Here is a 23,884-nt window from a genome sequence, read left to right as displayed (position 1 = left end):
GCATTTCTTATCTCAACACATTTGGATTTTTTTCAAGTGTAACCTTGTATCTTGGTTTCCAATGCTTGATTGTGGGATAGTTACAATATCTCTATAATATTTTTTTACTTGTTAATTACTGATGAATACTATCAACCTAACTCTGTTTTTAGGATCCTTTTTATCTGGGAATTTCCTTAGTTTTTAAAAATTTAATACAAACACTGGGTTTCTTGTTTAAAGAGAATGCTACCATGTGATATTTCCAATGGATTTGAAGATATGATATAAATCGTAAAGCATGTTTTAAAAATTTAATTTTTAAAGGTGAATTCACCCGTACATGAAAACAACATAAAGCAGCCAGGTTCCACTAGCTGGTTAAACCATATTTATAGCTGCTTTTCATGATAACACAAAGCAAGTAGTGCGTATTGGTGTACCTGAATCTTAATTTGCAATTGATTATTGATTTAGAGCACTGTCCGTGAGATGTGCACAGTCCCTGAGTTCCAGTGTCACTATGCGTTGAGTTCCCCCTCAGTGCTGCCTCAGTTCCTCTAACAGTGCTGCCTCGATGCTTCCATTTTCCAGTGCATTCAGCTGCAATATCCAGCCACCTGCCTCAAGGAGTGGAGGAACTTGATGGGGCCAGTGGTGAAAGAGAACAGTCCCAGCAGTGAGAGAGGGAGAGACCCGCTGAGGGACATCGGGCAGCTCCTCCCCCACCTTCCCCGGGAGTCTCTGGCATCAATTGGCCAGCTGGGGAAGGGATGCTGATTAGCCAGCATTCCCCATCTCCCAGGATTTATCTTGGAGCAGGGGCCGTGTGGAACCTCTTTCAGCTCTGTTCTAGCAACTGTAATAAGAATTTCCCTATGTGTATGTGTATATATAGCACATGAGGTAGTGTGCTTTAGTGCATGGTCTTGCAAATCCTTACTCATGTGAGTAGTCTTATTGAAGTAGGACCCTGTGTGAGAAAATGTTTGCAGGATTGGTCTCAGATTTCAACATCTCTGTTTGCCCCTCCAGCACTTTTATCATCCATTCCTGGCCCATTAAAATTCACTCCTGATTTTCCTTTCTTTCCTACCTGTCTATTTTATACTTTAAAATAAAAGTCTCTCTCAATGACCTGCATTCTTGTTTTTCGGCCTCTGAGGATTGAAGCACCTTTCAAAACATGTCCTCTGTTCTCCTTGGTTGCTTCCTTATCAGGCAGAGGCACTCTACCAGTGTGTAGGCAGTTCCTCTGAAGGCCACATCTGCAGAAGCACAAGAAACAATAAATAGAAGCATGATCGTTAGTGCATGCACAGCATTGAATCATTATAGCAAAATGCACCTTTTTAAAATAGTAACCATTTTCTCACTGTCCCTTGGCAAGTATATAGCTCGACGAATTCCCTAAACATGGTGAGTTCGGCCCAGGGGCTGAGGAGGTATTCAACATAGGGCAAAGAATCTCTGTGTTTTTTAAGGGGATCACTGCAGGCGACTAGGGTCAATATTGTAAATTCTGCCACCATTTTCCACAGGCGGAGGTCACTGAAACTGATATCTCATTCTTGAGGGTAAGCAAGGATTTAAAGGTGCATCTCCTACATGAGTGTAGCTTCAGATCGGGTGCCTATGCTGCTCACCAGGGTGCTGCTTTGATCCCTGCACAAGTGATTGCTGATTGGCATGGGAAAGTTTCCTACAATGGGGGAAGGAACATGGGAAAGTTTCCTACAATGGGGGAAGGAACAAAGTAGCTCTGCCAAGAAGCCTTCAGCAGAGGATTGGTGAATACCTCCAGAAGTGTTTCCTAGAGATCTCTCTGGAGGATTCCCATGCAGTCTTGGTGTGCACTTACGCACTGTTCCGTCGCACTGCATAGCTGCAAAGGGGAATGTGAAGCATAGGCAAACACAGCTAGTTTTCTACATTTCTATCCCTTCACCCACTCCTATCATAAAACAAAGCAAAGGACAGCTCTACCTCATATAACCAAGCAGCAACAACTCAAAAAGATCACTTACCAAAACTCCCCTCTCCTGCATCATGCATACCAGAGATGGACTGCTGGGACTAGCTAGACCCCTCTAGACTCATCGCACTATCAGACGACCCTCCCGTGTGCTCCGTATCATCCTCCTACTTGACCTCCTCGTCCATGACTTCATCCTTGGAGTTGAGTCCACTGTCTCCAGCCCTGCCGACATATCCATGGCAGTGGAGGTGGAGTTGCTGCCAAAGACAGCATCCATCTCCTTATAGAAGCAGCAGGTCTTCGGCACAGCTCCAGAGCAATGTTTGACTACCTTGCCTTCTGGTATGCCTGCCTCATCTCCTTCATCTTTGCACAGCACTGATGTGTGTCCCATTCATAATCCTTATCCAACAAGTCACAAGAAATCTGACTTAGGTATTGAAGTTCCTACAGCTGGAGTGGAGCTGGGACTGTACAGCCTTCTCTCCCCACAGCACCAGCAAATCCAACAACTCGGGTGTGCTCCAAGCGTGGGAGTATTTGCAGTGTAGAGTTACCGTGATCAGCTGGTAAGATGAGATGTGAGCTTTCCATGCCAAGTAAACAGGAAGTGGGAAGTCCAAAAATTCCTGGGCCTGTAAAGTGGGAGGGGCAGAAGCTGTGTAGCTGGGTGCAGGGCAGCAGAATGCTGACCATAGCAGTCAGGATGGGCATTGTGGGACATTTCCGGGAGGCCATTTACAATGACATAACCAAGTGCAGTGGTTACACCAGTGGTGGGCAACCTGTAGCCTGCGGGTCCCATGCAGTTCATCAGGGTAATCCACTGGCAGGCTGCAAGACAGTTTGTTTACATTGGCACGGCCGCCCACAGCTCCCAGAGGCCGCAGTTCGCCATTCCCGGCCAATGGGAGCTGCAGGAAGTGGCACAGGTGGCAGGTGCTGGCCACCACCACTGGCTGACAGCTGCTTCCCAACCTTATTTCTGGAGTGATGAGCCAAAATTAGCTCACTGACTCATAAAAATACTCATACTGGGTCAGAACAAAGGTCTGTCTAGCTCAGTATCTTGTCTTCCGACAGTGGCCAGTGGCAGGTGCTTCAGAGGGAATGAACAGAATAGGTAACCATCAAATGATCCATCCCCTGTCACCCATTCCCAGCTTCTGGCAAACTGAGACTTGGGACACCATCCCTGCCCATTCTGGCTAATAGCCATTGATGGATCTATCCTCCGGGAACATATCTAGTTGTTTCTTTATCCCTGTTATAGTCTTGGCCTTCACAATATCCTCAGTCAAAGAGTTCAATGTGTTGTCTGAAGAAATACTTCCTTTTATTTGTTTTAAACCTGCTGCCTATTAATTTCATTTGGTGACCCCCTAGATCTTGTGTTCCATGAAGGAGTAAATAACACTTCCTTATTTACTTTCTCCACACCAGTCATGATTTTATAGACCTCTATCATATCCCCCCTTAGTCATCTCTGTTCCAAGCTGAAAAGTCTCAGTCTTATTAATCTCTCCTCATGTGGAAGCTGTTCCATACCCCTAATCATTTTTGTTGCCCTTTTCTGTACTTTTTCCAATTCCAGTATTTCTCTTTTGAGATGGGTTGACTGGATCTGCACCCAGTATTCAAGATGTCGATGACCCCTGGATTTATATAGAGGCAATATGATATTTTCTGTCTTATTGTCTATCCCTTTGCTAATGATTCACAACATTCTATTTGCTTTTTTTTTTACTGCTGCTGCACATTGAGTGGATGTTTTCAGAGAACTATCCACAATGACTCCAAGATCTTTCTTGAGGTATAACAGCTAATTTAGATCCCATCATTTTATATGTATAATTGGGATTATGTTTTCCAATGTGCATTACTTTGCATTTATCAGCACTGAATTTCATTTTGTTGCCCAGTCACCCAATTTTGTGAAGTCACTTTGTAACTCTTCGCAGTCTTCTTTGGACTTAACTATCCTGAGGAGTTTTCTATCAGCTGCAAGTTTTGCCTCCTCGCTATTTACTCCTTTTTCTAGATCATTTATGAATATGTTGAACAGTACTGGTCTCAGTACAGACCCCTGGGAGACACCGCTATTTACCTCTCTCCAATCTGAAAACTGACCATTTATTCCTACCCTTCATATCCTATCTTTTAACCAGTTAATGATCCATCAGAGGACCATCCCTCTTATCCCATGACTGTTTACTTTGCTTAAGAGCCTTTGGTGAGGGGCTTTGTCAAAGGCTTTCTGAAAACTGAAGTTCACTATATCCATTGGATCACCTTTGTGCACATGCTTGTTGACCCCCTCAAAGAATTCTAGTAGATTGGTGAGGCATGATTTCTCTTTTCCAAAAGCCATGTTGACTCTTCCCCAACAATTTGTGTTCCTCTATGTGTCTGACAATTCTTTTCATTACTATAGTTTCAACCAATTTGCCCAGTACTGAAGTTTAGGCTTACTGGCCTGTAATTGTCAGGATCGCCTCTGAAGCCTTTTTAAGAAATTTTCATCACATTAGCTATCTTCCAATCATCTAGTACAGAAATTGATTTAAAAGATAAGTTACATACCACAATTAGTAGTTCTGCAATTTCATAGTTGAGTTTCTTCAGAACTCTTGGGTGAATACCATCTGGTCCTGATAACTTATTACTGTTAAATTTTATCAATTTGTTTCAAAACCTCCTCTAATGACACCTCAATCTGAGACAGTACCTCAGATTTGTCACCTAAAAAGAACAGGTTAGGTTGGGGAATCCCCCTCTCATCCTTAGCCGTGAAGACCAATGCAAAGAATTTATTTAGTTTCTCCATAGGGACCTTATCCTCCTTGACTGCTCCTCTGACATCTTGATTGTTCAATGGCCCTAGCAGGCTTCCTGCTTCTGATTATAAATAATTTTGCTGTTACTTTTTGAGTCTTTGGCTAGCTGTTCTTCAAATTCTTTTTTGGCCTTCCTAATTATATTTTACACTTCTGTTGCCAGAGTTTATGCTCCTTTCTATTTTCCTCAATAAGATTTAGCTTTAATTAAATAACCTTTGATGCTGTGCCATAGATCTTAATAAGAGGAGTCCAGTAAAGTAGAGTTTTACGGTGGTGGGGTGATCTTTGAAATGGCAAAAACATATTACACTTATTGAATTCTGTTAAACATCTTTGATTTTAGAGTGCAGTTTCTTTTCCAATATACTTCAAATTTGGTAGAAAAGGTATGCTACTCTGCACCTAGCTGTAACCTTACCCATTATGATAGACCCAAGCCAGTTCGGTACAGCAGAGTAGTAGAAGGCAGATATGCTGCCCACTGGAAAAGCAGTTTTCTGTTCCCTGACTGACCAAAGCAGGGGCTGCTCCATGCTAGGGTGGACACATGACTCCAATTAGCCTGCAAAGAGTCAAGTGAGGCTGTTAAGCTAATATGAACACTGACTCTAATTAAGGCCCCTCTGATACTGTAAAAAGGTTCACCCCGGTCAGGCTGGGGAAAGGAAAAGGGAGCCAGAGGAAAGGAAGTGCGGCTAAATGGCTGGGTAATGAAGACGCCCTCAAGCAACTGGAAGGGAGCCCTAAGGTAGGGGTGAAGAAGGTGTTGAGAGAGAGAGAAGCGGGAGAGCTGTGGGAAAGTGGCCCAGGGAAGTGTAGCAGCTCTGGCAGTGAAAGGTTGGCTGCCAACAGCCGCTGCCATTAAGGTCCCTGGGCCGGAACCCAGAGTAGAGGGGTGGGCCCGAGTTCCTACTAACCCGCCACTACAGAAACACCTCCTGGGAGGAGAAGACAGGCCCCTGTCAGGACAGGAGGCTAAACTGTTCTTGAATAAGCCCGTAAGAACAACAGAGACTGTGGCAGTTCTCTCACCAACCTCCTTTCTGGCTTATGATGAAAAGAGCTCAGTAGACTGTAATCCTGGCCCTAGAGAGAGAAGTGCTACATGGAAAGTTGCAGTGAGCCTCTGAGGCTAGCATAAACCGCCTGGAAGCACGGAACCCACGGAGACCAGGTCAGACCTCTGCCACACCATATAAAGACTAATATAGTCTTTTCATGATTTTCAGAGTGAAGCCAAAATCAGAATTAAATATGGAAACTCAATTGCAATCCTTATCTATGGTCAAGCAGTAGCAACTATACAATAGTACAGGAGCAATTATAGAACTGACTCTACACTGTGCTTTCAAATGTACTGAGTAAGCAAACTCGAAAAAAAACTTTTTTTCTCCTCTAATCTGAGCTTCGGTAATTGTAGTTTAGCTTGTAAAAATAGTAGGTTTGGGGGAAAAAAATGAGACAAATGTGATTTTAAGTTGTCCCTTTTTAAATAGAATTGTAGCTCTCAGTATTAACAAAAATTACTACACCGTGTATGTAAAACAAACTTTTAAAACTGCTTATAGCTTATTTTTATTCTTTTACTCATGGTTGGCCAAGAGCACTACTAGTTTCACATCCTCCCCTTTAGTCTTGTTACGTACCTGCACAAAAAGTTCTCACTGTAGTAGCAACCCAGATGCGACATCAGAGCTATATGGTGTTTTCATACCTGGGTGACTGGCTCCTGGTAGGCCAATCTCACTAGGAAGTCATAGCAGCAGCAAGTTCTTTTTGGTACCTTCTTGCTACCTTAGCTGTTGCATAAATGCAGGGAAGTTCGTTTTGTCACCCACTATGACAATAACTTTTGTAGGAGAATGGCGGCATTCAGCCTCTGCAAGAACCTTTCTCTGCACAGACAGATTTTATGTGATGTGCAACTTGATCCCTTGCATCACCCACAAACTACAAACTGGTGTGTGCCAGTGTTCCTCTGTTAGGTCACATGCACCTACGTTATGTCATTCGCCAGACTTTACTTATGGTGCCTTCAAACTTGGCTACACTCCACCTTATGATGAAACAGGAATCACATTGGCTCCCACCATGACTGTTCCCACCAGAGTTCTCACCTCCCTTGCTTGGTGGTCCATCTCAAGCAAAATCCTGGTGGGGACATGTTTCAGCCCAAGGGCCACCATCCTGACAGACTCCTCCCTTATGGAGTGGGACACTCACGTGGACTACCACGTTGCTCAGGGTACCTGGACCATAAACTTTCTGTATATAAATAGGGAGGAGCAAGAGCCTGTCTCCTATGTCTAGAAGCAGTCAGACTTTGGAACTGGTTCATCAGAAATAACATTACGATACAGGCCGCATATCTCCCGAGTGTACATAACACCCTGGTAGACAAGTTAAGCAGAAGTTTATCTGCAGACCACAAATGGGAGATCCACATTACAGTTCTAACCAACATATTCACACAATGGAGAACTCTGCTATGGGACCTCTTTGCATCCCAGATGAATAAAGAGCTTCCCATGTATTGCCCCAGGGAAGCCATAGGCCATGATTCCCAGGGCGACACTCTCCTGCTTCCTCGGATGGACAGTCTCAGATACGCCTTTCCTCCCATCTCTCTACTACTGCAACTTCTATGGAAGATCAGTTGCAACAGAGCCACCACCATCGTCCTAGGACCCAACTGGCCCAGATATTTCTGGTTCATGGAACTCCCAGTGATGCCTATGTGCTCACCTATCAGGATCCACAACATTTCAGGCTCTCCTAACTCAAGTGGAATCAAGCACCCCATGATCAAGCACCCCAACCTTGGCTCATTCCAGTATTTGGATGGGTGTCGAAAATAGAATGTTCAGGTTTCACACCTGTTCAGGAAATCCTTAACCAAGATAGAAAGGATTTTACTGGAGCCTACCACCTGGCTAAATGGTGGCGCGCTTTGGCCTGGGCATGTCACCACCAACAATCACTAGATACCATAGGTATTCCAGTTATCCTAGACTATCTCCTCTTCTTAAAAACTTCAGGTCTAGCCCTTAATTTGCTGCAAGTACACTTAGTAGCAATTAATACCTTCCTCCAGCAGAGGGACAATTGTCTTTACATACCTGGCTATTGTGAGACTTATGACGTGCTTGATCAGGACTTTGCCACTGGTCATTATAACTGTGCCTCAATGGGATCTCTACTTTGTCCTGTCAACATTCACAGGTCCACCCTTTGAACTGCTCTCTGACCTAGTACCCATGAGGCTGCTGGTTCCTCTGGTACCAAGGGCATGGCTAAACCTAAGACTATAAAGTCCTAGGGTCCAAGAGGTCATCAGTACCATGAACAGAGTGAGGCAGCAAGAAGAGTACTACCACTTCTTACTCAATACCTAAGAATGCTGCTCACACTTCATCTGGAGATGATGATCTCCAGTACTTGCAAGGTCATAGACCTTCTTCTCCAACTGGGCCTGCAACTGAACATTCAAAAATCCACCTTACCTCTGTGCAAAACTTTGAATTCATAAGAGCTCATTTCAATTCAATAGCGGCAAGAGCCTACCTCCCAATGCACAGATTCATGGCCCTATTCAACATAGTCAATACAATCCAGATCAGCCTTCAAACTATGGGCCAGAACTGTCTTCAGCTATTGGGACATATAGCAGCTAGTACTTTCGTTACAGACCATGCAGAACTGTGAGTCTGATGCCTTCGAGGTGGCTCAGGACCGTTTAGTCACTGAACACACACAGTCTAACTACACTACTTTCCACACCCATCTTCATAAAGGAATCTCTCAGTTGGTGGAACTCTCACAATATTTGTGCAGGAGTCCCTTTCACTTGCCCTCCCCCAGCAATTATAATGATAGATGCATCTCTGTTGGAATGGGGAATGCATCTGGACACTCACACAGCCCAGGGCAGATCGACATCGCAGGATAACACTCTGCACATCAACATCCAGGAACTCAGTGCAGTCAGATATGCCCATCTCCAGTTTCTACCACTAATCAACCAACAAGGAGGGGCAAGATAGCACTCCCTCTGTGCTGAGACTTTGGAATTGGTGCATATGCATTCAGATTATCATTACAGCAGCTTACTTCCCAGGAGTTCAGAACATGACTGTGGACACACTCAAGAGGCGCTTTTCTCAAGATCATGAGTGTGAGATAGATTCCATTATACTTCACCACATATTACAGCAGTGAGACACACCTCAAATAGACCTGTTTGTCATGGTGATAAACAAGAAATGTGCTCAGTTCTGATCCAGAGGTGGGCTGGGTCACCGATCTTTGGGGGATGCCTTTTACCTTCAATAGTCATTGGGTCTACTGTACATGTTTCCCCCACAGGCTTCTAATAGCCAAAGTTCTACTCAAAATAAAAAAGGACAAAGAGATAGTTAGTTAGTTAGTTATTCTTATAGTCCCAACCTAGCCCAGACAAACATGGTTTCCTTACCTGATATATCTGGCTCTTTCCTTACCGATCACTCTCCAGGCTACTCCTCATCTCCTATCCCAGGAAGGTGGAAAGATCCTTCACCCCAGTCTTGGGGTTCTTCACCTCAAAGCATGGTTGACCGATGGTTCACGGGATTAGAGAGGATCTATTTGGAGAAAGTAAAAAGAGTGTTGTTATACACCAGAAAACCATCTCCAAGCTACACTTACTTAGAAAAATGGATGAATATTGTTTGTTGGTGTGACCTCAAACACATTCCACCAGCAGCCTCATTGCTGTCAAATATACTGGCCTACATCCTAGACTAAAAAACCTGGGGCTGTCACTGAGATTCATTAGAATCCACCAGGCAGCCATCATAGCTTTCTATTCCGCAATAAAAGGTTATTCCATATTTGCCCACCCAATGGTGATCAGGTTCCTCAGGGGGGCTCGTAAATCTCTTTTCACCAGTCAAACATCCGGCTCCAATTTGGGACCTCAATCTGGTTTTTGAATATCATACAAGATTTCTGTTTGAACCATTGGCTGCCTTCCAACTTCTCCATTTGTTGATGGAGGAGTGAGAAGCATACCTCCTTGTCACAATATTTTTCAAAGAGAAGGTCACATTATAACTACACCCCAAGTTTTTACCAAAAATATCTTCTGAGTTCCATATTAACCAACCCATCCACCTCCTGATCTTTCACCCTAAATCTCACTTCGATAAAGAGGAGGCATTGTTCACACGCTTGAAGTCAGGAAAGCCCTGGCCTTCTATCTTAACAGGACTAAAACTTTCAAAAAGATTCCCAAATTATTTGTCTCAATGGCAGACAGTATGCCATTGCATACTGGGTCTGCCATTGGGTATGCAAAAGGGTCTGCAAACTCTAAACAAAGACTTTCCAAGTGGATATCCAACTGCATTAGCTGTTGCTATCAAATTTTTAATCTCCAAAAACCTGGGACATACGAACTCGCTCTACAAGATCTATTTCCACTCCTAGAGTCTTTCTCAAAAACGTTCCCGTCATTGAAATATGTAAAGCTGCAACTGGGACCTTTGTACATAGTTTTGCTGACCACTGTGCAGTAATTCACGACTTAGCTTCTGATGCTGCATTTGGCTTGGCAATACTTTATTCAATACTGGACTCAATCTGAAGCCCCCTTCACCTTAAAGGGAACTGCTCAGTAGTCACCAAGAGTGGAACACCCATAGGGACACTACTCGAAGAAATGGTTACCCACATCGTTCAGTAACTGTGGTTCTTCAAGATAATGTGCCCTTGTACGGGCTGCCCTTCCCCTCTGCTTTGGAGTTCTCTGCTATGGAGCTTTGTGGCAGACAAGAAACTGAACGTGGTTTGCCTGTGCAGTGCTATATAACAGCATGGAGCACGAAACTGACTAACATGCACATGCAGGCCAAACGGACACTGCAATGAGAAATCTCCAAACAAAGGCACAGGACACTCAAGCACATTTAGAATGGCGCACTTATCGGGGGACGCATCTCAAAGAACCAGTTATTGCACAGAGTGAGCACCATTTCTTCAGTTTTGTTAAGATCTCTTTCACAATAATGTTGTTATGATTATTAATTATTCTTTTGGGGCAGGAAGAAAGTAACATTCTAAAATCCTTTGATTTTTTTTCCTTTTTAATTATCTATTAACGATTACAAATAAATGTTCCTACAGGATCCTTCATGACAATACTAACATTTTAAATTTAGTATGAACTACTATATAAAGTCGAATTGTTTCACTTATTAGCCACATCAACCAATATTATTTACTCATTTCTCTTTTTGTTTTCTATCCATCCATCCTTCTCTTTCTCACTTTATTTTTTGTGAAACATTTAAACACCTGAAGTATTATCTTGCTCCTACCAAACACTTCAAAGCCTTATTCTGAAAGACAAAAACAGGTGTTTTCCTTTATCTGAGGTGATTGTAACTTGCCTTTTGAAAAGGAACTGTTTGCTATGTGCAGTTTTCCGTTATTTAAATATTAATTTGCCATTTACTTTTGATTAATGATCTCCAAACAGGGAACAAAGCATTACACAACTGAACAAGTTGTTTGATGGTGATGAGCTCTGCTGTTATACAAGTAGTGTGCATATAGTCACGCTGGAGAAGTTTACAGTTGACGGAGGTAGTAGTTGTGTGGTCCAATGATTAGATACCACTCTGGCTGAAAATGTTGTTCCTGTCAGCAAAGAGTTCATGCCAACGTTTGGCCTCCTCTTCACCTTGTTGGAGATAGTAATGCCTAAAAATTCCACACTCCTTATGTTGGGAGAACCCTCTACAGCATGCTAAAAGAGAAAGATGGAAGCACTCAGAAGATAAGACCCCTTCCTTGTCCTACCTTAATTTTTTAAATAAACCTAGTCATTTAGATTATTCAGATTATGAAAAGTCACCATTAATTCAAACAAAAAGTACATTTAGTGACAGTGAAGATTGCGTTAGGACATAGCCCTTCCACCCAGAACATTAAAATTATGAAAATCAGGAGTTAAAGGAAAAGTCTCCTGTAATCCTTGCCACCTCCATATTGTCTACAATATTGTCAATTACTCACTCACTCCAACACTCCCATATGACTTTCACTTGCATTAAAAAGCACTACATACACTGTCATTATCAAACTTGCACTGTAACTCAAAAGAAACTGCAATCTTACACACTCTTTTAACAACAAATCAGCACATCTGATTGTCACACATTCCAAGTATTTGGGAAATTAATGTCCTTTATCATTGCTAAGATCCTGGTTAAGACTTTGCGATACAGCACAAGTTTGATGAAGCTGGAACACGTATTGTATTTTTGGATGTTGCAGATGAAAGTGAAAGCTTTATGAGAGTGGGTTATTAGCAGTGTTGTAGGCAATATGAAGGTAGCAAGGAATGTGGCAGACTTTAACTTCTGATTTCCAAGCTTTTAAGGTTTTATGTAAATGGGGTGTGTCCTGGTGCAAACTTAACTGTCACAAAATGTAGTTTGTTTGTGTTAATTTCCTAAGGCTTTTTTTATATGGAGTTGGTGTACCTCAGGGTGAAGGGGAGTTGCACTTCAGCTGGGAAAAACTGCATTGCTGAAGCTGCTCCAGGCTTTATCAACTCTCCTAAAGAACACGAGAGGCTGCAAAATGCCTCAGCAAGTTTTCTTTGTCTAAAACAGTGGTTCCCAACGCAGTGGGCCCTCGGGGCATCTATGTGCACCCACATACTGGCCGGCAGACAAGCATCTGCCAAAATGCCTCCGAAAAGCGGCATCATCAAGAGGCACTGTTGCTGAAATGCCACCCAAAAGCGGCGTCACCAAGAGGCGTCACCGCCGAAATGCTGCTGATTTTCGATGGCATTTCGGCAGCGACACCTCTTGACGTTACCGCTTCTCGGCAGAATTTCGGTGGATGCTTGTCTGCCGGCCATGGTCCTTGATGGCTCGTCATCTGGCGCCCGCCACCTGGAAAAGGTTGGGGACCACTGGTCTAAAACATTTTATCCCTGCTTAGAGGTTACTGAAAGTAAGTGCACAAAGAGAAACCCACCATATTTAGCAGTGCCAGCATAACCTGTTAGGTGGAGGGAAGCCCTATAAAAGAGTCTGTCATCTCTCACTTCCTGAAACATGCAGTAGCCTCTCATTGATATCTGGAATCTGCCAGGAGCAACTGCAGCAGCATGGGGCTTGCCCTTCCTCCACTTGTCTAATTTGCTCCTCCTTACTCTCTGTACTCTGTTCCTTCCAGTGTGAAGCATACCTCTCAATCTTTTAGCCTGCCATTGTTTGAAATCAAAATGCATAACAAATACGTGTATTTTGGAGATTCACACCATGATTTACAAATTACCATGGTTTTTGGGTACAAGACCTGTTTTAAAGATGTCCTCTTGCTGTGTGAACCACAAGCAACTGTAAACTCTCTCTCCCCAGAGAAGTCAACATCAGGGTTTGAGCCTAGTTGAGGACCCTGTCACCTGAGCTTCCAGAAGTAGTTGCTCATCTCTTTTCAAACCAATCACTAGAGGAGGACTTGATACACACTTTCTGACTGGGCTGCCCAACTATTTATTAGTCAGTAATAGTGTAATTGTGATGAGGAACTCTTGATTCTGTCTCTGGCTCTATGACAAGAGTGTAACGTTAGTTGTTAGAAACTGACTTTGAGCTTTCAATGTTCTGTTTGGAAAGTAATTAACTGAGTGGATAAAATGTATGTTTGTCTGATAGAGACTGTTGTTCTGTTCCTGACTGGCTGGCATAATCTCTCTGGGTATGTCTACACTGAGATAAAAGATCTGCAGTATAGCTGTGGCCAGGGCCGGCTTTAGGAAATGCAGGGCCCAATTCGAACATTTTCAGCGGGGCCCTGGCTGGGATGACTAAAAAAAAAAAAAAAAAAAGGTGTAAAAAAAAAAGCCTTTCATTTCTTCCATGTATTATTTACTTTCCATAACTATATAAATAATACAATTATATATTATGTACATTGCATCATATATGCTGTTGATTGCTTATTAATGACCACCATTTCACATGTGTGGGTCCCTGCCACTCCCTGCGGGTGTGCACATGTGTGGGTCCCAGCTGCTCCCTGCCCCCCTCATTGAAGCAGGTGTGCAGGATTACTACCCTGGGAACTGCAGGGCAGCAGTGGACATGGGGCTGGTTGGAGGCAGGGCAGGGGCTGACTGGAGATAGGGTCTAGCTGCAGACTGGGCAAGGGGTGCAGGGCTGGCTGGAGACAGGGGTGTGTGGGGTGGGCTGGCTTCAGGCAGGGCCGCAGGGGGATGCAGCAGGGGTTGGGAGGGCTGGAGACAGAGGAGTGCAGAACTGGCTGGCTTCAGGCAGGGGAGTGCAGCGGGGTTGGCTGGAGACAGGGCAGGGGGTTTGGGGCTGGGTGTGGGCAGGGTGTGCAGGGCTGGTGCGGGCAGGGGTGTGTGGGGGCTGGCTGGCTTTGGGCAGGGCCACAGGGGTGTGTGGCAGGGGGTGGCTGGAGACAGGGCAGGGGGTTTGGCAGGGGCTGGCTGTGGGCACAGAGTGCAGAGCTGCCTGAGGGCAGGGCAGGGGGTGCAGCAGAGGCAGCTGGAGCCCCGGCCCTTTAAATAGTCCCCAAGCCTCCCGCTATCCCAGGGCTCTGGGGGTTATTTAAAGGGCCTGGGGCTCCCCTGCTTCTACCCCACCCCAGACCTTTTAAATAGCAGCGAGAGCCCTGGAGAATACATGGTGGCAGCGGGGCTCCGGTGGCTATTTAAAGGACGGGGTGGCAGAGGCAGCTGGAGCCCCGGCCCTTTAAATAGCCCCCGGAGCCCCCCGCTATCCCAGGGCTATGGGGGCTATTTAAAGGGCCCGAGGCTGCAGCCAGGAGAGTGGGGCTGCAGGGCGGCTTGCCACGCTCCAGCCGCGGCTCCAGCCGAGAGAGCGAGGCTGCTTGCCGCACTCCGGCCGGGGCTCCAGCCGGGAGAGCGGGGCTGCAGGGCGGCTTGCCGCGCTCCGGCCAGGGCTCCAGCCGGGAGAGCGGGGCTGCGGGACGGCTTGCCGCGCTCCGGCTGGGGCTCCGGCTCTCGGCGCGGGGCCCGATTCCTGGGAATCGGCTGAATCGGCCTAAAGCCGGCCCTGGCTGTGGCTGTGGCTGTGCCTGTGCCTGTGCCTGTGCCTGTGCCTGGGCTGGGTTAGCTGAACTAGGGCTTGGACTGTGGGACCATGAAACTGCAGTGTAGATATTTGGGCTTGGTCTGGGATTCAGCAAGGGAGGAGGGTCTCTCAGCCCAGGGTCTAGCCTGAGCCTGAATGTCTTATGTGCAGTTTTTAGCCCTGCAGCCCAAACCTGACCCATCTGACCCAAGCTCTGAGACTCAGTGCCACAGGTTTTTTATTGCAGTGTAGACATACCCTTTGTTAACCTATTTGAAAAATTAGGGAGGGGTTGCGTGCAGCAGCTCAAACTTGATTGCTTTCTGTTGTTCAGGTTTGTGACCTTGTCCAGTAATAAGTGTGTGCTGAAGTGCATGAGAATATAAACAGCAGCTATGTGAGCATAGCCAACTGGGGGAGAGGCTTTAGCCTCCCTCAAAAAATTTGGGATTCCATTACTAAATAAAGGAAACACTGACTGTGGAACATAGTTGTTTATCTCACTTTATTCAAAGTGGACAGATTTAGTCACGATACAAAACTACTAAATAAAGGGAAATTCAACAGCTATTATTTTTTTAACTCTAGCCCCCCCTAATAAAAACAAGTTGTCTATATCCCCAAGTTAACAGAGGTAAGATTTAAACCCATGTTCTCCTGTTTTACAGCTCAGGGAACTTTCCCATAGGCTACAGAGGTTTGAGTGGAGGACTCTCCTTCTCTGTACTGACTTACTGGAGCTTATTCAGTGACTGCAGAGGTTTTTCACTAGCAGACATGTAACTTCAAATGTGGCAGGTTTGTCTTCACACACAATTTCATTTATTTTTAAAACATGACAAAAAAGTATATAGACAAAGGCTAGCTAAGTGTAACTGCTACTGCTGGAACTGGCATGCAAGGAGCAATATGTAGAACAAAGCCCAGTGCCCATTGTACACCTCTACCCTGATATAATGCTGTCCTCGGGAGCCAAAAAATCTTACCGTATTATAGGTGAAATCGCATTATATTGAACTTGTTTTGATCCACAAGAGTGCGCAGCCCTCCCCCCCCCGAGCGCTGCTTTACCGCGTTATATCCAAATTAGTGTGATATCAGGTCGTGTTATATCGAGGTAGAGGTGTACTTCAGATCTCTTGCAAAGGGGATCTGAAAAAAAGTGAGACAATCCAATAAGAAAAACTACCAAAAATGATTTCAGAATACATATTCTCTCTGTACCACCCAGTTTTTCAGCAAACCACTATGAAATATTCAAAGAGTATTTTGCATTCTTATGAAACTTGTTCAAAATAAAAGTTTAAAACTCTCTTTGAGCTGCAAACCCAACACAATCTTAACTCGACTGCCACAACCAGCTTTAGCATAACATACATATTCTTATGAGAGGTAAGAATGGGTTAATTTTAATTATTAGTAATTAGATAATCATTGTTGATCACACCAATTCACTTCTTACAGAGATTTTCCTTTTTTTAACACAAACTGCTCTTATACTGTGTTTGATAAGTGACAAAGAAAATTCTCAGGTGAAGCTAGCAGTCCACCTTTAACTCACAATTGCAGATATCTTATACTAGTGTATGAATTGATATTCTCAATACTTGTAATTTTTGGATACACCACTCTCCTGTCCTGCTATCCTACCTGCTTTAACTTTGCATTTTCATTGAGGGTTTTTTGTTGTTTGGCACAATTTAAAATCATATTTATATCTACTTATTAATATTTGTTTGATTATATGCTCCTTGGGGAAGAGACCTTGTTTTTCTTGCACTGGGCCCAAACACTTCTAACAAATACTACTGAAGTATGATTCTGTGGACCACTGGTTACTCCTGGGGGAATTCTACGCCACTGCGCATGCACAGAATTTATGTCCCCTGCAGATTTCTTTGCTTCCCCATCAGAAAAATGACTTTCTGACGGGAAAGCAAAGAGAAGCCACAAGAGCAGTCATGCGACCCTCCACAGAAGTACGTTTTGGGTGCCCAGGGCAGCCGGTATACAGGTAAATCACTGTGGGGAAGGGGGCAGGACTGGGGAAGACCCGGCTGGAGGCTCCTACCCGGCATCTGGCTCAGCTGCTAGTCCTAGCTGGGATGGGGAGGATGGGACTTCCTTTTCCGCTGCACAGCGTCTGGGGCCGGTCCAGACCCATCCCCAGATCTCTTCCCCAGCTGCAGAAAGCTCTGCAATCTCCCCCATCCCCTCTCACCGCTTCCTACACCCATTGCTCCTCAGCTGCCAGGGGTAGGATCCCTGTATGGGGAGCTGCTCCCCCATTTGCACAACTCACGTGCATCCAGACCCCCTCATACCCAGACCCTCCCGCCAAGCCTCACCCACCCACACCCAGAATCCCCCCTGCTGAGCCCCACTCCCTTTGCATCTGAACCACCCCAACGCCTCACTGAGCCCCAGCCAGCTGTACCTGGATAGCCACCCTCACTGCACCCCACTCCCCCAGCATCTGGACCCTCCCACTGAGCTCCCCACACCCGTCTACCAAGTTATCCCCCCCCAAAGCCACTCCTCCCTGCTGAGCCCCAACCACCTTCACCTGGACCCCCTGGCAGAGTCCCATTACGGTTGCACCCAGAAACCCCCAATAAGCCCGTACACATCCAGATCCCCCACACATCCAGATCCCCCATTGAGCTGCCTGTACCCAGGTTGACCCGCACAGAACCGTCTCAACCCACACATGCATCCTCCCACACTGAGCCTCTCCACACTTGGATCTTGCCTTGCTGAGCCTGCCTGCCCACACCTGGTGCACCTGGCATGGAGGGCAGGGCCCGAGAGTGTTTCTGGGGCAGGCCCAGTCCTTGTGCTGTGTCAGGGTTGGGTGCAGCCTCACCACTGAGTCCATGTCCCAGGAGGGAGCTGCACAGTGATCTCCCACCTCTGTGCAGCCAGTGGTCTGTGCTCCCCAATGCCTTGCTGGAGCCTCCACATTGACAAATAAAATTTGAAGAATTTTAAAATATTGTGTACAGATTTTTTTTTTTTTGGCACAGAATGCCGTCAGGAGTAACTGATGTACACATAGCTTGTGACTAAGGCCTTTGGAAATCTGTGGGAACCTTTTGAAAAGTTCTGTAGAAGCACTAACAGCAATCAGGGCCACTATCTGCACATTGCCCCAGTTGGTCCATTTATATACCCCACCCTCTCTCCAGTGCAGGATATACTTCAACTCTGTGGTCAGAAGAGAGAGAAGAAAGCCAGATGGAAAATGCCATATTGAAAGTTGTGTGAATGTCTGAAATTGTGCCCCTTGTGTGTATGCATTTTGATACAGTCTTTCAATTACATGATCACATACTGTTTTTCCCCCTCATTCAGTGCAAGGCTGGATAAACAAGAACTATGGTTGCCCATGCAACCTTAAATGTGGAATTTCACAACTTTTGAGTGCTTGATTTTGCAATATAAATAACATTATTTTAACAGCTGTTTGTGCAAAATTATGTTTAGCTGCACAATAAATAGGTACATAAAATGACATGAATACACAATATACAGTTTATAGCCTGTATAGATATGTGTGTATATCTGTGTGTCCATCTGTACCCTTCCGTGCAAGCTGAAGAAAAGTTCTATGGCAGATCTCGTAATTTTGCTACAGAATGGGAAAATGAGGGCTTGTTCAATGTCTTGAGCTGTTGTACAAAAATCTCTTGTGAGGTAGAAAAAATAGTCAGAATCCTCTAATCTTCCGCAGTGTCTCTGCTAGTGACCACAGCCCAGGTTTGCAGGCAGTCTAGGTGGTTAGTGCTAAGGATTCCATTTTTCATTCACCAATGTTTTTCTAGGGGAGCACAGCCTTTTTTTCTCTCTCTTTTTGCACAATCTGGCCTTTAGTTTGCGACTAAAAATCTTTATAAATGTGCAGTTTTTCAAGTGATTGCACGTCCATTACACTGTAGGCACATGCATACCCAGTGCACAGACTGCTTCAGTGCCCTGAGCATGCACACATCACCAATGAAATGGAATGTGCAACACATCTTTGAAGAACAATAGTTACAAAACAGGTAAGTAGGGGGGGTTTTGGGAGAGGGGGTGGGTTTTTCAGTGTTGTGCATTTACAATATCTGTTTCTCTCTCTCAAAATAGTTTGAGCCTTTGTCATGTCTTTAAAACTTGTATGTGCTGAGGGCATTCTATTGATGGTCTCCCCATGCCTAAGGAGAAAAGGGGGTGTTTGGGAAAGCATCACCTGTGCTATAGTAGTTGCTGTCCCTTTGAGGAGGTATCCAGGTGTGGCTAAGAGGATGTGATTTGTTGGGATGGAAGGATTTCATTTTGTAGATTGTTCTTACATCCCCCAGAACAAAAAACAGCACAGAATCAACTCTAGTTTAATTCATCTAGTGACAGCAGTAAGTTTTGTTCCGAGTTCCTCAGTGTTGTGAAACCCTCATTTCCTACTACTCTTCTTTAGGAGAACTACTGCCCACAAAGAAGTTGGGGAGAGCCAGAAACAATTGTGGATAAGAGCCTATATTAATAAAATGCTCTTATATAGAAATTGTCATATCAGTTTAGACCTGTAATCTGTTCTGTTCTCTACCCTGTCTCCAATAGCGGTCAGTACCAGTTGCTTCTGAAGATGCTTTAAAATGCCTAAAGCACAGTTTTGCAATAACATGCCTGTGAGGCAAGTTAGTGCCTTCCTAACTTGAGGCAATAAAAGCATTATGTCCTAAAGTATGAGACTTCTTATGCCATATACATTTTTATCTTAGCTCATGTAACTGGTTATTTTTATGTAAATATCAAATCCTTTTTAAAATTTGAATAAGCTCTCTACCTTGATAATATCTTGTGGGAGTGAATTCCACAGATTATTGGATTACATTTGTTGCCTTTCAATTTTACTTTGTGTCTGTTTCTTCATGTAGCATGAGAGAGGGAAAATGGGCACATCTGAATTACCTTCTCTTTACTCCTCATTTTATGCCTTTTGTTCATTTCCTCTTGACATTTAAGTAGTACTAATATTTTAAATCGTTCCTCATTTGGACATCATTCCATAATTCTCTAGACCTTTGTTACTTCTGCTATAACCTACATTTCCATATCATCTTTATGTTTTGTATTCCTACCCGCTCAAAAATATTTCTCAAAATTGTGGAAATTAAAAGCTAATTTATTTACACTAATTAGTTGTTGGGGTAAGTGACGAGCTCTTGCAATATTCAGATTTAATAAATGTCATCACCTTCTCCTGATTCACAAAGGTCTTGCAGATTTTCCAGAACTCTAGAACTGTGTTGGAAACTATTGGTTAAATAGGAGATAGTTAAATTACTAAAATTCTTAGTGAGTAATGAACATTTCAAGCCCTTGTTCTCTGTGTCCATTAACCAGCCCTATGTTGTATTTGCCAACAGAGCTTTTAAACCTTTGAAGATTTGTCCTCTCTTCAGCAATTAACTTTGTTCACCTTAGATATGCACTTTAATATCAAAGTGTTCCTTTCCTGTTTTCGTAAATGAATAAGTGCCCAAATACTGCATTTGTCCCGGGTTCTGCACATTCGCATGACCAGCTTAATTAAAAAACAGACAGCTCAATAATTCTACCATAAGCTGCTAGTAATGAAGCAGTTGGAGTCCCTGAAGACCATTATCATTGAAATGCTCAGTGATTTCTCAAATAAAGTGGATGACTCAGTATTACTTATAGAAGTAAGGGAGATTATTAGCAGTGGAAGACACATTTGAACTTGCCGAAAAGATGGCTTTTGTCTCTAGAAAGACCAGCTCTCAGTAATAATTACACTCCCAGAAGTCTTTCCTTATTCACACATTCAATGTTTGAATAGCTTGCTATTGCTTGTTAATCCCTTCAGGAATGCGGCTTTGGATATGGGGAGGATGCACAGTGCATGACATGCAGGCTAAACAGATTCAAGGAGGACTGGGGATTTCAGAAGTGCAAACTTTGTCTGGATTGTGCAGTAGTTAACCGTTTTCAGAAGTCCAACTGTTCTGCCATCAGCAATGCAGTGTGTGGAGACTGCTTACCAGGGTGAGTCATTTTCTGTAGATGAAACTTGAAATACAAAATTTAAAACAAGTTGCATTAATATTTACTTGTTTGTGTGATCTGGAGAAACGAGTACATAACTGGGAGTCAGAAAACCCAGAGTACTAATTCTGACTCTGTCAACAATTTAGTGCAAATTACTTCACTTATCTGTCTATTTTCCCACTTGTAAAATCGTGATAATATTATTATCAATGTCTGTACAGTGCTTTGAATACATAAAGTGCCATAAAATGCTAAGTATTATTATTACTGTTGTTACTTCTTAAAGAACTCAACATCTGATTAGACATTTCCAAACTGTAAATACGTTCCAATTTGACTTCTTCCTCTTACCTCTCCAAACCAATTTAAAAATTATTATAAATGTATTATCACCCCAACACTGAAGTGAAAATATTTTCTAAATTCTGATGAAACCTCTTTAATCTTGAAACTTCATTTGTGGGTTAACCCTTACACGTCTCATTATCACTGGGATATTTATGAATATATTTTTTACTTCTGAAAAATATTAAATTTGTTTAATAAGGTTTTTACATCCTAAGATTTGGTAATAGGGAGCTAAATTCTGTGTTCAGTGTGAATGCTGTGTTCCTGACTTTGAATGGGATGTCACCTACCACAAAAGGCACAATTTGGTCCTATGAATGCTTATAGTCACTAATATTGATATCATTTACACCGTGTACTGTGAATTACCTGCAATGGTTTAATGTAAGTGAGAGAGAACTAAATCTTTATATTTTCTTATCCTGATCGAAAGTTAATACACCTCTACCCCGCTGTAACGCAATCCGATATAACACAGGTTCGTGTATAGTGCAGTAGCAGCGGGGCTCTGGCGACACTTTAAAGGTTCCAGGGCACCGGCTGCTGCGGGGAGCCCCGGGCCCTTTAAATCACTGCTGGAGTCCTGACGCTGCGGCAGCGGGGCTCAGGCCTTGCTTTAAAGGGTCCGGGGCTCCAGCTGCTGCGGGGAGCCCTGGCCCCTTTAAATCACCACCAGAGCCCTGCCGTCCCTACCCCAATATAACAGGGTTTCAGCTGTAACGCGGTAGGGATTTTTGGCTCCCCACAACCGTGTTATAGCAGGGTAGAGGTGTACTCATTTCTAGTTCTAATTCTCATGGTCTCTAGAAATAGGATTTCTATGGGACTTGAATAGGTTGTGTTATTCAGCTAGAGTACCCATTTGAAAATCTTACCAAAAAGGAGTAAAACTTACTATTTATATCTATATGCATTGAGCTTTACAAAGTAATAAACTACAGATTCCCTTCCCAAGAAGTTTTCAGTCTACAGCAACAAACAATGAAAAAATGACAGAGTATTGAAAAATAATGGCCACAACAGTGAGAAATTGAATTATACTTATGAGATCTGATCCCTTGAAATGAGTTGAAAGAGTCCTGTTAACTTTAGTGACTTGGGTTGGGGCCCATCTTGTTTGTGCCTGATTTCCTGGACCCCAATACAGTATAGCTTGAGGCAGTGTCTGGAGTGAAGTTTGGTAAGTTATAAGTGGTCATTATAGCAGCTGAGAATGTTAATCGTTTAGGCCCTGATCCTCTGAAGACTTGTTTACATGCTGAAGTTTATCCACTGTGAGTAGTTCCACTGAGATCAATGCAGTTACTCAGTGTGTAAAATTGAGTGCATGTATAAGTCTTTGCAGGATCACAGTGCTATTTCTTATGGTGTACAGATTCATTCTATAGCTACTGTTAGGTCTAGAAGATTGTTAGGACTGTTGGTCACAAATTTATAAACATATGATTTATTTTCTTCATCACTGGTCAATATACTTGTTCGTTTATCCCCACTACCTCAAGGCCACTGCCCAGCCTTGATTATTCTTATTTAATATCTTTAACTCAAGACTGGTGGTGTGCTTGTGCTCAGTCCTCCTTATTCTTACACTAAATTGATGGATCAGTGAGCGTGATCTTGGGGGTTGTCAACTGTTGAACATTAAGGGATTTGGACAAAATTCACTGATGATTGGTCAAATAACTGAACAGATCAATTCATCAATATTGCATCAGTGTTGCAAATCTCCTTTTAACTAAACAAGTGACAAACTGAGACTTATTGTTATTTCACAGACCTTGCTGAGTTTGTCTCATCTTGTTAGTCCTGCACTATCAAACCGTCTCATCCATTTGTAAAATTAGATTGTAAATTCTCTGTGACGGTCTGTTTTTGTGATTTGTTTTTACAGCACCTAGTACCTCATGATCCTGATCGATGATTGGTGACCCTAGGCATTACCATAATAAATACAATAAATAAGTGCCAAGGACTAAGTCAACATTTTATTCCTTCTTGGCAATTGTATAGCAATTCAGATTATTTTCCTACCTATGAGTCATGTATTTTATTCCATCACTAAAGGGGTCCTAATTAGGTTTTCACACGTACCCATACCGACTACAGGCATTTTTAGCACCTTTTGGACCTGTGCCTTTGAGAGAGTGTGCAAACTTTTACCTCTATCCCTACTCTGTCTCCTCTGAATCCAGGAGTTTTCTTCCTCTGGGAACACTTAGCAATGCCTAAACAACAACAATTCCAGTTTGTTTAAATAATATGAGATGTATTCAATAGAGAAGATGAAGAGGGGAATTAAGCATGACAAAAAATGACTAATTTAAAGACTGTACAAAGCATAACTAGCTAAGTGGTTTAGCCTATGGTTAAAGAGAATTGAGTTTTGCATCTCAGCAATGGTCTGTATTGCAGTTGCATACTGGCTTTTAACATCCTTCTATTCTATCTAATGTGTGCTTCCTCTGTTCATATCACAGCATCAAACTAGTTTGTTGAGCTGTTGATATATTTTATTTTAATGGGTGCATCGATAATGGGTTTTTTAAATATAAAAATTTGTCTGATTT

The 23,884-nt window shown here is 43.5% G+C and overlaps 1 protein-coding gene across 4 annotated transcripts in view; it reads left to right on the top strand.

Moving 5' to 3' along the window:
• The window catches only part of TNFRSF19 (TNF receptor superfamily member 19), a 118,594-nt gene that overhangs the window by 20,645 nt on the left and 74,065 nt on the right, over positions 1 to 23,884 (top strand). For all 4 annotated transcript variants that reach the window (XM_050937287.1, XM_050937289.1, XM_050937290.1 and 1 more), the window contains one exon: positions 20,788 to 20,966. In XM_050937287.1, the coding sequence (XP_050793244.1) occupies positions 20,788 to 20,966 (179 nt within the window). The remainder of the gene's footprint in view (positions 1 to 20,787; positions 20,967 to 23,884) is intronic.

This window comes from Gopherus flavomarginatus, chromosome 1, assembly GCF_025201925.1.
Source record: "Gopherus flavomarginatus isolate rGopFla2 chromosome 1, rGopFla2.mat.asm, whole genome shotgun sequence".
In the NCBI taxonomy this organism is placed as follows: Eukaryota; Metazoa; Chordata; order Testudines; family Testudinidae; genus Gopherus; species Gopherus flavomarginatus.
This window is presented reverse-complemented; position numbering and strand designations above follow the sequence as displayed.